The 14,013-nt window shown below is 42.7% G+C and overlaps 1 protein-coding gene across 2 annotated transcripts in view; it reads left to right on the top strand.

Annotated features, from left to right (window-relative positions):
• STAMBPL1 (STAM binding protein like 1) overlaps positions 1-14,013 on the top strand; it is a 305,486-nt gene that overhangs the window by 112,344 nt on the left and 179,129 nt on the right. The window contains exon 3 of one of the 2 annotated variants that reach the window (XM_086921943.1): positions 9,716-9,739. The exons of the other annotated variant lie outside the window; for it this stretch is intronic. Within the exon in view, the coding sequence (XP_086778069.1) occupies positions 9,716-9,739 (24 nt within the window). The remainder of the gene's footprint in view (positions 1-9,715; positions 9,740-14,013) is intronic. 2 annotated transcript variants of the gene reach the window in all.

Raw genomic sequence — 14,013 nt, 5'->3', positions numbered from 1 at the left:
GTAGTGGGGCGCCCCTTTATCGTTTTAGTTGCTATTCCGCCCGCTTTTGCTACACTGTGCCTCTTCCGCCATTCAGCTGTTTTCCGCCCGCTCTTGCGACTACAGCGTCTCGCTCACCATGTAGTTGAGATGCGCCCGCTCTTGCGGTGCAGCGATAGGCGGCTGCCACAGGACTCTCAAAATGGCGGCCGGCTCTTCGGTTTTGGGCCTGGTCCACTAAAATGGCCCTGGGACACCTTGGAACTCGGACGCTTGTCTGCTAGGGCTTGGGTCCCATTCTCGAAAAGCGTCCCCTCAGCCGTGAAGATTCTACAAAAGTCTTGGGGGCCTCCGACTCCCGCAGGCTTCTGGTGGGGAGCGGCTGCCATGATTGCTCGTGGAATGGCCACGACGGAGCTACGAGATGGTAGTGGTCTCATGCTGACGCCAGCTTTAGTCTGAAACATCCAGAAACACTGTAGACTACCAATTCGATCAGTTCCGGTAGCGCCCCAACATGACCCGGAAGAGAAGAACTTGCCCTCCCCTCTTTGACTGATGGTTCTTGTTGCCTGTCCCCTCTGTTGTCATTTAACAGAACTTTTTGGACTGCTGAAAGGGGTTGTGTTCTGAACGCTGGTTGGTGGAGACATTTAGACTATATTCTTGACCTACGTTGTCGCGTAATGCGTTTTATGACACGCCGCGTTAGCGCACCCGGAAGTGATCCGAGGCGCGGCGCGCAGCGCGTAACGTAAGCATAACAGGTCATGTGACTTGTTAATAAAACTTTTCATTGGTTCATTTTACTTTTGTTAATTTAATGATGAAAAGCTTGGTCATATGACCTAAAAATTACGCTTTTTATTATTTTCGAACAATATTTTTTTTTCAAACATATGTTATAATATTCCAGGCTAATGTACTTTCCCGGAAAATTTACAACTGTCTTGCAAGTAAAATATATTCCTTTTTCGAGAAAGAGGGCGTTTCTTCCTTCCATGACGGAGCCGTTGAGTAAAAGAGATTCGGCCTGCTGTCTTAGTCGCCGATACGCCTGATTATCAGATTCTTATCGATCACTTTATGTTGCAGACATGAAAAACACAACTGCCCTTCACCATTTATCTTTACTGCGTTCCTACATATTATACCTTTTATCCGTCATGTAATTGGACTGCTTTATTTCACTTGCCTTTTACTGATTCGAAAACAGTCACTAAAAGTAAAAACTTTACAAATGAAAATACTACTACCGTGTTTTGTTTTAAAAACCTTTATTGTGAAAATGTCAGTATACAAATACGGGCCTATAACCACGTGGGCCGGCCACGGAGCAAACTGAAATCGTATATGATGAGGAGACATTTACACTGTAGAAGAACGTAACGAGCGGGCCATTAGGTGACAAGAACAAAGGTGTCTAACAGTTGCGGAATCGGTGGACGTACATTTTGTAATTAAAATACGACAGGGCCACTTACAATAACATTTTCTAGATATACATTTGCGGGCAAAGAGTTACGAGTCCCATTTATACCGGCGCCATTTTGGGCGAGGCCGGGCAGGTCCAAGATATAGTCAAAATGTCTCCACCAACCATCGGCCAGACCAGAACCCCTTTCGGCCCTTTATGCTACAAGATGGTGTCTTCCATTCAGAAAATATTGGTGGCAGCATTTTGAAAGGAAACAGAAACAGCCGTTCTCCTAGTGAGTTTCACATTGTTACATTTAGGAAGAATGTTGAAGAGTAGTATGTGGAAAATCTGAAGCCATTTTTCTACAAACTCTCAATCAGACTTGGATGGAGAAAAAAAAACCTGAAGAATGTACAAACTGAAAACCAATTTTTGTCTGTATAGCACCAACAGTAACGCTTGAGTCAGCTTTGTGTCAAGCCGCCATTTTCATTCAATCAATAGCGTCCCCCTGCACACATTCAGGGACCTGGTCGTGTCTTCAGATGAAACGCATTGTAGGAAAAGAAGCAGAAAGGAAAAGGAAAAAAGTTCCGCCGGACCTAGTGAAGCTGCAGCAGGTGCAAATAAGCTTCAGACAGTCTTACAAGCACTGCTCAGAACTCTCAACTGAGGCACTCAACATCCAGGACTTGCCATTCGGATCTTGGCGCCTTGTATTTTTGTTTTGTTTTTGATGGAGGGGAAACAACAAAAAAGAGACATTGAAAAAGGCTCAACAGTGCAGGGCGCCTTGTGCTGGTTCCGACCTATTCACACATCGGTCCACTACTGACATCACCTCATAAACCAACGGGGCACCCCACGCCGACTTTCGGCGCAGCATTGTAGGATGGCCACACCAGTGCGGCAATTTTCTGGACACCACCTCGGTGCCATCCAGATCTCGGCGCGTTCATTCAATCAATAGCGTCCCCCTGCACACATTCAGGGACCTGGTCGTGTCTTCAGATGAAACGCATTGTAGGAAAAGAAGCAGAAAGGAAAAGGCAAAAAGTTCCGCCGGACCTAGTGAAGCTGCAACAGGTGCAAATAAGCTTCAGACAGTCCTACAAGCACTGCTCAGAAATCTCAACTGAGGCACTCAACATCCAGGACTTGCCATTCGGATCTTGGCGCCTTGTGCTGGTTCCGACCTATTCACACATCAGTCCACTACTGACATCACCTCATAAGCCAACGGGGCACCCCACGCCGACTTTCGGCGCAGCATTGTAGGATGGCCACACCAGTGCAGCCACTTGCTGGACACCACCTCGGTGCCATCCGGATCTCAGCGCGTTCGAGTCACTGTGCCGGAAGAGTGACCGGAACTCAGCTGAACACGCCGTCTTTCGGCGCAGCATTGTAGGATGGCCACACCAGTACGGCAATTTGCTGGACACCACCTCGGCGCCATCCGGATCTTGGCGCGTTCGAGTCACTGTACCGCAAGAGTGACCGCAACTCAGCTGGACACGCCGTCTTTCGGCGCAGCATTGTAGGATGGCCACACCAGTGCGGCAATTTGCTGGACACCACCTCGGTGCCATCCGGATCTCGGCGCGTTCGAGTCACTGTACCGCAACAGTGACCGCAACTCAGCTGGACACGCCGTCTTTCGGCGCAGCATTGTAGGATGGCCACACCAGTGCGGCAATTTGCTGGACACCACCTCGGTGCCATCCAGATCTCGGCGCGTTGTGCTGCCTTCGGCCTATTCGCACATCGGTCCGCTACTGACGCCGCCTCACGTGCCAACGGATTTTCTACGCTTTTTGTAGCCCTATGTCGCATAACAGGTCATGTGACTTGTTTATAAAACTTTTCATTGGTTCATTTTACTTTTGGTTTCCTAAAGATGGAAGGCTTGGTCATATGACCTAAAAATAACACTTTTCATTGGTTTAGAACATTTTTTTTTCCCAAACGATGAAAGCCCCACCTTGTTTCTGGATCATTCAGACTGAAGCTGGCGTCAGCATGAGAGCACCACCATCTCGTGGCTCCGTCGTGGTCATTCCGCGAGCAATCATGGCAGCCGCTCCCCACCGGAAGCCTGCGGGAGTCGGGGGCCCCCAAGACTTTTATACAATCTTCACGGCTGAGGGGACGCTTTTCGAGAATGGAACCCAAGCCCTAGCAGGCAAGCGTCCGAGTTCCAAAGTGTCCCAGGACCATTTCAGTGGACCAGGCCTAAAACCGAGGAGCTGTCCGCCATTTTAAGAGCCATGTGGCAGCCGCCTATCGCTGCACTGCAAGAGTGGGAGCAACTCAACAACATGGTGAGCGAGACGCTGTGGCCGCAAGAGCGAGCGCAACTCAGGTAGATGGCCGCCACCTGGGGAGGCCCGTTCACGCCGGCTCCCCCACGCCCCCCCCCGGGCCGCCGCACGCCAATTTTCGGAGCAGCATTGTAGGATACCAAAACCAGTGCGGCAGTTTACTGGACATCACCTGGGTGCCTGTCGTACATGTTGTGTCAGCCATGTGACACTGGACACAGACCGCTACTGACGAGGCCTCCCCCCGCACCACCCGGGACGCCCCACGCTGTTTTTCTGTGCTGCATTGTAGGATCCCTAAACCAGTGCGGCACCCAGGCGACATCACCTGGGTGCCGTCCAGAACTCTGCACGTTGTGCTGCCTTGGGACTATTCGCACAACAGACCGCTACTGACGAGGCCTCCCCCCGCCCCACCCGGTACGCCCCACGCCAATTTTCGGAGCAGCATTGTAGGATCCCTAAACCAGTGCGGCACCCAGGCGACATCACCTGGGTGCCGTCCAGAACTCTGCACGTTGTGCTGCCTTGGGACTATTCGCACAAAAGACAGCTTCTAACCATTGTTGCTTTTTGTGTTGAGAAATGTTTAAATGTTTTTAGTTTTTGTTCCGTTTGTTAAAGTTAGTAGTTAATAAAGTTTTATAACCTTACTTTGTTGGAGTGTTATCTATTTTTTTAAAAACGGGTGAATGGGGCCTTGAATCGGGTTATTGTCATGTGTGGGCTTTGGAAGTGTGCTGCTGCAGGATCGGACATTTCAAACTCAAATGCACGTTCTTTTTCTTACCTTTCCGAAGCATGGAGCGCAATAGCAGGCAGAGAAAGGGTGATGCACGTGTTGAACACTACCTGACCTGGCAAGTTGCTGGCAGTGCCCCCCCGCCCGCTCCTGAAAAAGGGCACACACACACCGCCGCCCCGAGTACTTCACAAATCTTTAAAAGACCATGCGCTTGTTCACGAGGCTTAAATGGTTTATCACCTCTTCTAGAACCCCTGCATCGACCCTCTGACGTTTCCTGGAAAAATTACCATGTAACACAATACCAAGCCCTGTCAGCTGAAACCCCCAAGGAATCGTGGGGCATATTATCAAGGGGGTTTATCTCCGCTTTTTTGGCTTTAAAAACCATGAAAGCGGAGATAAAATTATTTCCCTATTATCAAGCTGTCGCTAACACCAGTTAGTGACAGCTAAAAGGAGATAGCGACCATCTTGGGCCCCGCTTTGCATGTCAGTGATACTTATCACTAATGACATGCAAAGTGGCGTGCCAAGATGTTAGCGACTGGAAACAGTCCCTAACATCGCTACCTTCTATTACCAACTTTTGGAGATATTCGCGCTAAGCGCGAATATCTCCAAAATCTAACACCTGCCCTGAGCAGTTCTTAGCCATGTTATCCAATGGGAGGTGGATAACATGGCTAAGAGCATTAGGTCGATAATACATGAATATCGCGGACTTTTCTGCGATAATAGCAAGGTTTATCTGCGATAAAAATCGCCGATGTGCGGCGATAATTTTTGTCTCTAAACAAGTTAGAGACAAAAATTATCGCTAGTTGTTCGTAATATGCCCCCGGGTTTTTGCTTGCAGAAATCGGGAGGCGGGAGACTAGCACTGAAATCAGTACTCACACGCCTGAATCAGGAGGATTGGCATGTCTGAATTCTCTACAGCTGGGGCCATAAACTACATCCGCAGGGTTAGGTGATAGCCTGGAACCAGCCTGGCATCTAAAATGGCTGCCGTGCACGACAAAATTGTGGCATTCGAAAAAAGGCAAGATGGCGCAGCCGCTGGAAGAGATGTATCAACATATATCAGCCTCCTCAGCCACCCTCAGGAAACATAGGGGATTAGGATATGTCTCCCGCACCCCCTTATACCTAGTACTTTAATTAACGAAGCACAAAATGGCGAATTCCCGTTTCGCTACCAGTTTGCGGCCCAGTTCGCGGCCCGTGAAGCGCTTCTACCGTGAAAAATCATTTTTTTTTTTTTTCCCCACGGGACCCTTTAATAACCCCAACAACATTCCTAGGGGGTCAAGAGGGGGATACCTTGCCCCCTTTCATTAAATTCCCCCTTAGTTTTTCACCTTTTCTTCTCTCTCGATCCTACCGAGAGACAAGATGGCGGCCGCTCCGGACTGTCACGCAGCAAAAAAAAAAAAAAAGCTCACGCACAGCCGCTGGAAGAGATGTATCAACATATATCAGCCTCCTCAGCCACCCTCAGGAAACATAGGGGATTAGGATACGTCTCCCGCACCCACTTATAACTAGTAATTTAATTTACGAAGCACAAAATGGCGAATTCCCGTTTCGCTACCAGTTCGCGGCCGCGCTTCTACCGTGAAAAATCATTTTTTTTTTTTTTTCCCCACGGGACCCTTTAATAACCCCAACAACATTCCTAGGGGGTCAAGAGGGGGATACCTTGCCCCCTTTCATTAAATTCCCCCTTCGTTTTCCACCTCTTCTTCTCTCTCGATCCTACCGAGAGACAAGATGGCGTCCGCTCCGGACTGTTTAGAATGTTGACAGACACCGGAGAGCCAATCAGCTTTCTGCGCGCAAAGTTCCGATAAGCGAAAAGTAAGCGGACCGGATCGCTGCCCAGAGCGCTGTTACAGATATATATCTTGGTTTGAACGTTAATTTCTCAAAAACTACTGGAGCACATATATTGAGACCTAGCAAAGGCACATCGGGCTAACAGTCCCTACAATTTTGCCAAGTTTCGTGCAAATCCATTCAGCCGTTCGAGCTAAAAGTGAGTCCAACCGCCCTATGGAAAACTCAATGCAAAAAACGCGTTTTGGGACCCCCCTTTTTTCTCAGCCCCCCCTTGACGAAACCCCACCAAATTTTCAGGGGCTGCTCAGAAACAAAATGTGCCATTTTCCTGAAAATTTCAGCCGATTCCGTCCACAAACGCCAAAGTTATCAGACATAGAATTTTCAAAAGTCCCATAGGGAAAAAATCCTAACTATATATACCTACTGGCGACCGCCAGTAGGTAATATATATATATATATATATATATACCTACTGGCGACCGCCAGTAGGTAATATATATATATATATATATATATATATATATATATATATATATATATATATATATATATATATATATATATATATATATATATATATATATATACACTAATCATTTAGTGGTCCAACTAAATCTGGCAAATCAATTGTTTCCTGTCTGGCTTGCTCCATTGCAGTCTCCACCTCATCTATTGCAATAGCAGCATCAATTCAATGATTGGTTGTCCAAGTATGTCCTGACTTAGAGGACCTAAACTTTGGCTCCTTAGCTAACTCAGCAACAGTTGTATCTTCCTGTTGAATTTCATCATTCAATATCTGCAATTCATTTGGAAATACTGAGCACTAAATGCTATCCTTTGCAGCATTGAAAGATAATTCTTAGGAGTCAAACTTTCCCAGTAATTCTGTTTAGGAATGCCAAGGTTCAAACGGCTGAAAGTGCAAAATTGAAACATTCTCTTTTTTCAGCACTCTGGCAACTCAGTTTTTCTTTGGTTAATTTTACTGGCCCAGCTAAGTTGAACAAAAGACCCACTGCAACCAACTACTGCACATTTATCATCACCTATATTTTTATCACATTATTTCTAAATGTGTAGTACTGTGGTCCTTCATGTAGGCAGACATTTTCTAAATGTACACTCCTTTTTGCATAGTAAATGCCCAACATGTTTGTATTCACAATTTCTGTACTATCTGGCTCAAATTGTGCAAGATATTCAATTTCTGGAAAAGATTTTAAAACTCTGTTTTGACTTGCTACTAGGCCTAGACTCACCCAAACAATCCCTTTTGACTTAGAATATAAACTAGCAGAGCTCAACCGATCACAGCATTCATAGGATCCAATTTATCAGTGTTAAAACATCTTCAAACTGAAGCTTACACTTTTTTTGTTCTCCCCACACATCTTTAAACTCTGTCGTGTCAGATTGTGTTATGTATGAAGTAATATAACGAGCAACCACTATAGAGTTGACTGCCACAAACTGAGTATCCATATTGGCATTCCACATTTTCAAAATCACAGGATTGTAGTCGTTAATATACTTTGAAACCTCTATTCTCCTTTGGTTGTTTGTCTTATTTGGTGATTAACGAGTAGGTGTATGCAAAGTTGTATATCTTTTTTTGGCAATTTACATGTAGGTGTGTGTTTCACTGCAGACTGAAAAATGTTCACTCTTCCTTTTGCGATAACAGGTCTTGGAAATCCAAAATGACACTTAGTATAAAAAATGTATTTTGCTGTGTACTTCTGCTGACAGTACTTTCCACATCTATGTGATTGGAAACACAGTACACAGCCTTAACACTTTTTCCTCTGTTTCTTTTGGAATGCCACATGTAATATACTCCTCTATGAAAGAACGTACAGACTCATCTGTGTCTGTTCCACATCTCGGTGCATCTTTTACCAACAACAGCATGTGAATATGAGGAGCAAATCCTGCTTGGTACTCTTTTTGCCAAAGGAAATCACTAGCTTCTCCAAAAGATGGATTTTGTTTGTTACAAATGAAGGACAGCATAGCTTGAAATCTGTGGTTAAAATACCTGCAAACATTTGTCAGATCCAAAGAGCAAAGTTCCCCGGGTGTCTTCAATTAGACGCCTTTAATGTTAGTTTGCTTCTCTCAAAAAGTCATTTCAATCATCCCATGCACACTCTGCACAACTCAGGGTTACAAACCAAGTCGGTGCACCTAATTGGTCCCATGTTGGCATGCCATCGAATGTATTAAATATACTCTGGCTTCTCACCTTTTCCATGAATTTTGTCAACAAAGTCTTTTGAACACATATTTTGTAAATGAACTGCTGACTTAAGAATATGGTTAACAGCATATTACAGTCCAGACAGATCACTTTCAAATAATAGATGGAAAACAAATGGAATACTTTGTCGAAATCTAGGATCCTCTGAATATAATCTTGTAGACCTATACTCAGCTGCTGGTAATTGCACAGGGTGGTCATCATACTGTCCCCCTACTCCAGTATGAAATAGTTAAGGAAAAGATCGAGCTTCTAAACCTTTCTCCTATACACTCAGTGGAGCTCCTTTAGCTTGTTGTATCTGATACAGTTCAATAGCAACCCCCATAACCTTTTGGATGCAGTGGATGGATACTGTCCTGCGCATATTTTTCTTCTGATCTACTTCAACCCACTTTTTCAAACTAACCACCTGAAGGCAAAATTTGTTCTTCCATGCTGCTTCCATTCCAAATGTAAGAAAATCTACATCGTTATACTGCACATTATTCTCTTTAAGATGGAAAGTAGCTTTCTTCACCTTACTTACAGCCACTAGTTATTGCCAGATTGTTTTGTTTGCACATCACTAACAAGAATAACAAGCGGTTCTTCCAAATCTCTATCTACACCCACAGTGTCAATATTTCATTTAAATCTTAAATGTAAATACACAACTCTACCTTTTAAGACCTTTCTGAAGCTTAATAGGTGGTAGTTTCCCAGTCTTTGGTTCCATACAAACTATTGCTTGAAAAAGGTGTATAGATTGTATCAGTATTGTTTCGTAAACATTTAGATGTCAAAGTTCCTTTGGATTTTCAACCACCTCTAACTTATTGTGTACTGCTCTGGCAGGCATTTTGTTGTCAGAGCAACACTTGCAGATGTTTTGACATGTTGACAAATTAAAACATTCTTCCACAAATAAATACACTACAAATACGAGCCACTTTTCTATGTTTTCTTCTTCAGTTTTGAAAGACGCATCAACATTTTGAATTTGGCCTTAATGTGCCAACAACAAATACAAACCTAGTTTGGTTTCTCTGTAGAAACTGCATTAAACCTTGCTATGTCTCATCTAAACTTATCAGTACTAATATCTGTGTTTTGTTCCTCTACACCTGAACATACGAACTCCTAATTTTGGCCAGACTGCACTTCAGGACCAAAGAAACGTAAGTGAATATCTTCACAAACATTTTCAACCTCTGATACTGCACCATACAGAAGTGCTTTGTTCATTTCTCCTAAACACAATGCAGGACTTTTTAACAAAGTAAAGTCTTCTAACTAAATTTTGCATTTTTGAATGATGGAACAGCCAACATTCAAAAATGAAGAAAGGACCTTGTGCACACTTTCCTTGGGAGACACACCAATGAGTGTCCTTGTAAACGACTGAATTTCCTCACCTTGCATGGATCTAATGCTTGCAACATTGCTATTTTCCGCTATACACTTCTATCTGGAAATTGAAGTAGAACATTTCTTAATATATTAATTGATTCCTGGTGAATTCTACAAATACTACTGCAGTCACATTTATACCTAGGGGCAAGTCTGCGCCTTCCTTGTACCTCTTCACCGAACTCTTCATCTGCTTTCTAGGAAACATCTCCTCTTTTGCAATGGGAGTACCATCTTGTACCTCATAGCATCGACCAGTTGTTTCAATTGTAAGTAGCTTTCTTCATTAAAGAGAGCCTTAGTACTAGACTCATGCTTTCATTCTCCTTTGAGCATTTTCCAAAAATTACTTTTATGAATTAGCCTTTTTTGCCTTTTCTCTTTATAGGCAACACTGTTTTATCCAGTGTTCTCATTCGGTTTAGTATCTAAATAATTAACGTATGCTTCACTGCAAATTCTTGATCAGCCCCACTCATTATATTGTTTTTGCTTCGCTGCTATCCTTCACCTCTTATACTGCTTCATGTTTCATATCAAATTCTGCATCATACTACTTCTAAACTTTCTCAATCTTATTTTTTTTTATTCTGCTTCCTTATTAAAGTAGGTGTTTCTTGTAACTTTTTCACTTTCAATGTGACTTACTTCTCCTTTCTGAGTTGATTTTAAACTTCGCTTTTTTTATTTGAAAGTTTTTCTACATTCTGCATTTTTGCACATACTATTTTAAGAAGCACCTTAGTTCTCTTACCAGCAGCTCATTTTCTTCTGTACGTTCTCTACATTGTGTTAGTTTTACTCAGTTTCAAGCAGATAGTACTGTTTCCTCTGTTTCTTTTCTCCTTTCTATCCTAATTGGCATTGTAAATCCTCTTCTTTAAACACGAGTAAATATCTGAAAAGAAAATATAGAATTCATGTAACTTTATATTATATACTATTAGAAAATGAGTAGCTATATAAATGTTTATCTCAGTTTGTAATCGGCTCTCCAAGTGTCTAACTATGTGTATAAATCTGTATATAAATGGCTCTATGGGTGGGTGACTAATTGTGTTCCTAGTTCAGTGGATATGTGAGAAAGTGTATCAGTGCCTCTGTGTGTGTCTCACTAGATGTATAAGTAGCTTTTTGGTTATCTTAGTGCCTGTGTTAGTGACTCTATGGGTGTGTAAATGCATATTTAAGCGCTTTTAAGGATTGGTAACTGACTGTATTAGTGAGTGTTTGGGTTTGTAGCTGTGCGTACTACAGTCTTTGTTAGTGGTGCATACATAACTGCTTTGTGGGTGTGTGAGGTGGATGTGTAATTACCTCTGTCGCTGTATGACTGGGTGTGTAAGTCACTGGTTTTGTAAATGGGTATTTGAGTTATATGTGTAGGTGACTCTGTGTTTGTGTGAAAAAGTATCTGTTTTCCTTACCATCTGTGTGCTGGGTATATGAGTGGCTGTTTATGTGTATGAGTGGGTGTGACATTGCCTGTATGGGTCTGCAAATGAGTGTAAGGGGATCTATAGATAAGTAAATTGATATGTGAATGTGTTTATTGTTGTGTCAGTCACGGTCTGGCTATTTGAGTGGTGGGTGCATAAGTGCTTTTCTGGGAGTGTAACTGGGTGTCTGAGTGGCTGTTTGACTGTGTCAGTGAGTACAAATTACATACTATTTAATTGCATACTATAACCAAGTACCCATTTCTAATACCAAACACATTAATTTATAGAGACTTCATGAAATAACTATTTTCAGTATACCAATTAATTTTTCTTCTTTCCTGGTCTCTGTTTTTACTTAGTGTCCTCATCTAACCTCCCTTCTAGTTTCCCTTTTACTGTAAAGTACACATTTTTTCTCAGCTTGTTTGCAGTTAGAATTTGTTTTCATATACTTTTTTATAGTATACCCTAATTCACATACAGTAAAATCTCTTTGCTGTTGTCCAACTCTTCTCTTAATATTACTTAATATTTTTTTTGCGTAAATCTCAAATCTGAAATATAGCAATGCTCTTCCACTCAAACGTATCAATAATTTCTACCATTCCCACTCTTCTCTAACTGATATTACTGTACTTAACAAATCACAAGCTTCCTTTAAAGTTTCACAGTGCAGTCTCTTTTGTTACCTGCCCCCCCCCCACACTCATTTAGCTCAGTTTCCATAGTAACAATGTTTGGAACACTCTCTCTTAGAATTAGGTCACAAGACTGTCTCTAAGCAGCATACTAGCTTCAAATTAAACTGTAGCAGGTGTGGTTGACGGGTTGCTATTCCAAGCATATCCCAAACAACCTAACTCCGTTTTAATTTTTTCAAAGCCAGTCACAGAGTTATCACTACCTAATTTTACTTCCCTGGACATCTACACCATCCAATAAAATATGTAATTTTATATATTAAGTGCTGTCCTCCATTTTAACTCCCTTCCATCTTCAAAAGTGTCTTTCTACTGCATCCTTTTTCTGTGTGCTGCTCCTGCTTGTCACCAAAATAGTCAGAGTGAGGATTAAGGGCCAAAGTTGTGTGTTTTGGGCCAGTGAGAGTGCTAGAAAGAGTGTCATTGATCGGGACCTAGGTTTACCGAATGTAAACATTACTTGGGTTAGCCAGAGAGGGTTACAGTGGAATTAATTGTTGCCTTTGATTGAAGGCATTGCAGTTGGACAACATCTAGGCTGCATGATTGTTCCCAGTGGTGTAATGACCTAGGCACAATTGCTAGGGTAGGACTGAAAATCCTAATAAAGGATACCTTTTGTAAATCAATGACTCTTTCCCCACATACTGCCATTGTGTTCTCCAACATTTTCCAATGACAGAAATGGCAGTGATCAACGGAATTTTGTCCACAGATAGAGAAAACCATGAAAGGTAAAACTGAGGCAGAATAAAGTGCAGAAAAGGCAAAACAAAGGGCATAAAAACAAGTAGAAAAGGTAAAACAGCGCAGAAGACAGCAAAAGACAATAATCTCTCCAGACCCACTCAGAGACTCAAGCACCCACTCACAGACCCATTCCAAGACTCATGCACCCAGTCACAGACTCCTAGATCCACTCAGAGACTCATGCGTTCATTCACCAACCCACTGAGAGGCTCATGGACTCACTCACAGACCCACTCAAAAACTCATGCACCCACTCACAGATCTACTCAGTCAGTCATGCATGCACTCACAGACCCACTTATACACCCATGTACCCACTCACAGACCAATTGAAACACCCATGCACTCACTCACACACTCCCTGTCAAAGGTTACTGGTTACAGTTAGGAAATAAGATTAAAAACCCATAGAAATTCACTTAAAAAAACAAAGGTTACACTGACTTTATAGCTGAGAAATAACTTTATAAAACCATAGAAATTCACACAAAAAAATCCAAAGGTTATGGTGATGTTATAGTTAGGAAATAGATTTTGAAAAACCTTAGAAATTCATTGAAAAAACCAAAGGTTACAGGGGCATTATAGTTAGTCTCAGAGTTTCCTCATAAAAAAACATTGAAATTCAGCAGTTCTAGTTACCTGAGCTAGCTATAACTTACACCCCTGCAATCTACTGCTTATGACCTCACATATTACATCACTCATGACCTGGTCAGTGACATTACTCATAACCTCTCAAATGACATCACTGATGACATGATGCACAGAACCACTTATAGCCCCACTCACACCTCCATACAAAGTCTCTTACACCCACTCCCATACAACCACTCACCCATTCACAGATCCATACAAGCACTCACACAACAACTCAATGATCCATAGAGCCATTCATGCAGCCACTCACCTATATACCCACTCAATCAACCACTAACTCACCCATGCAGCCACTCACATATGAGTCAGTCACCTATAAGTTACTCATATACCATTCACACACCCATACAGTTACTTTCATACCCAGTCACTTACTCATACATATAGTAACACATTTTCTCACTCACCTATAGTCACTAACACAAGCATACACTCGCCCATACTGCCACTCTCAGTTACTCACTCACTCAAACACCCACTCACTCACCC

Source organism: Lissotriton vulgaris, chromosome 5 (assembly GCF_964263255.1).
Source record: "Lissotriton vulgaris chromosome 5, aLisVul1.2, whole genome shotgun sequence".
NCBI classification, from domain to species: domain Eukaryota; kingdom Metazoa; phylum Chordata; class Amphibia; order Caudata; family Salamandridae; genus Lissotriton; species Lissotriton vulgaris.
The sequence above is the reverse complement of the archived record's forward strand: the minus strand, read 5'-3'. Positions and strand labels throughout refer to the sequence as shown.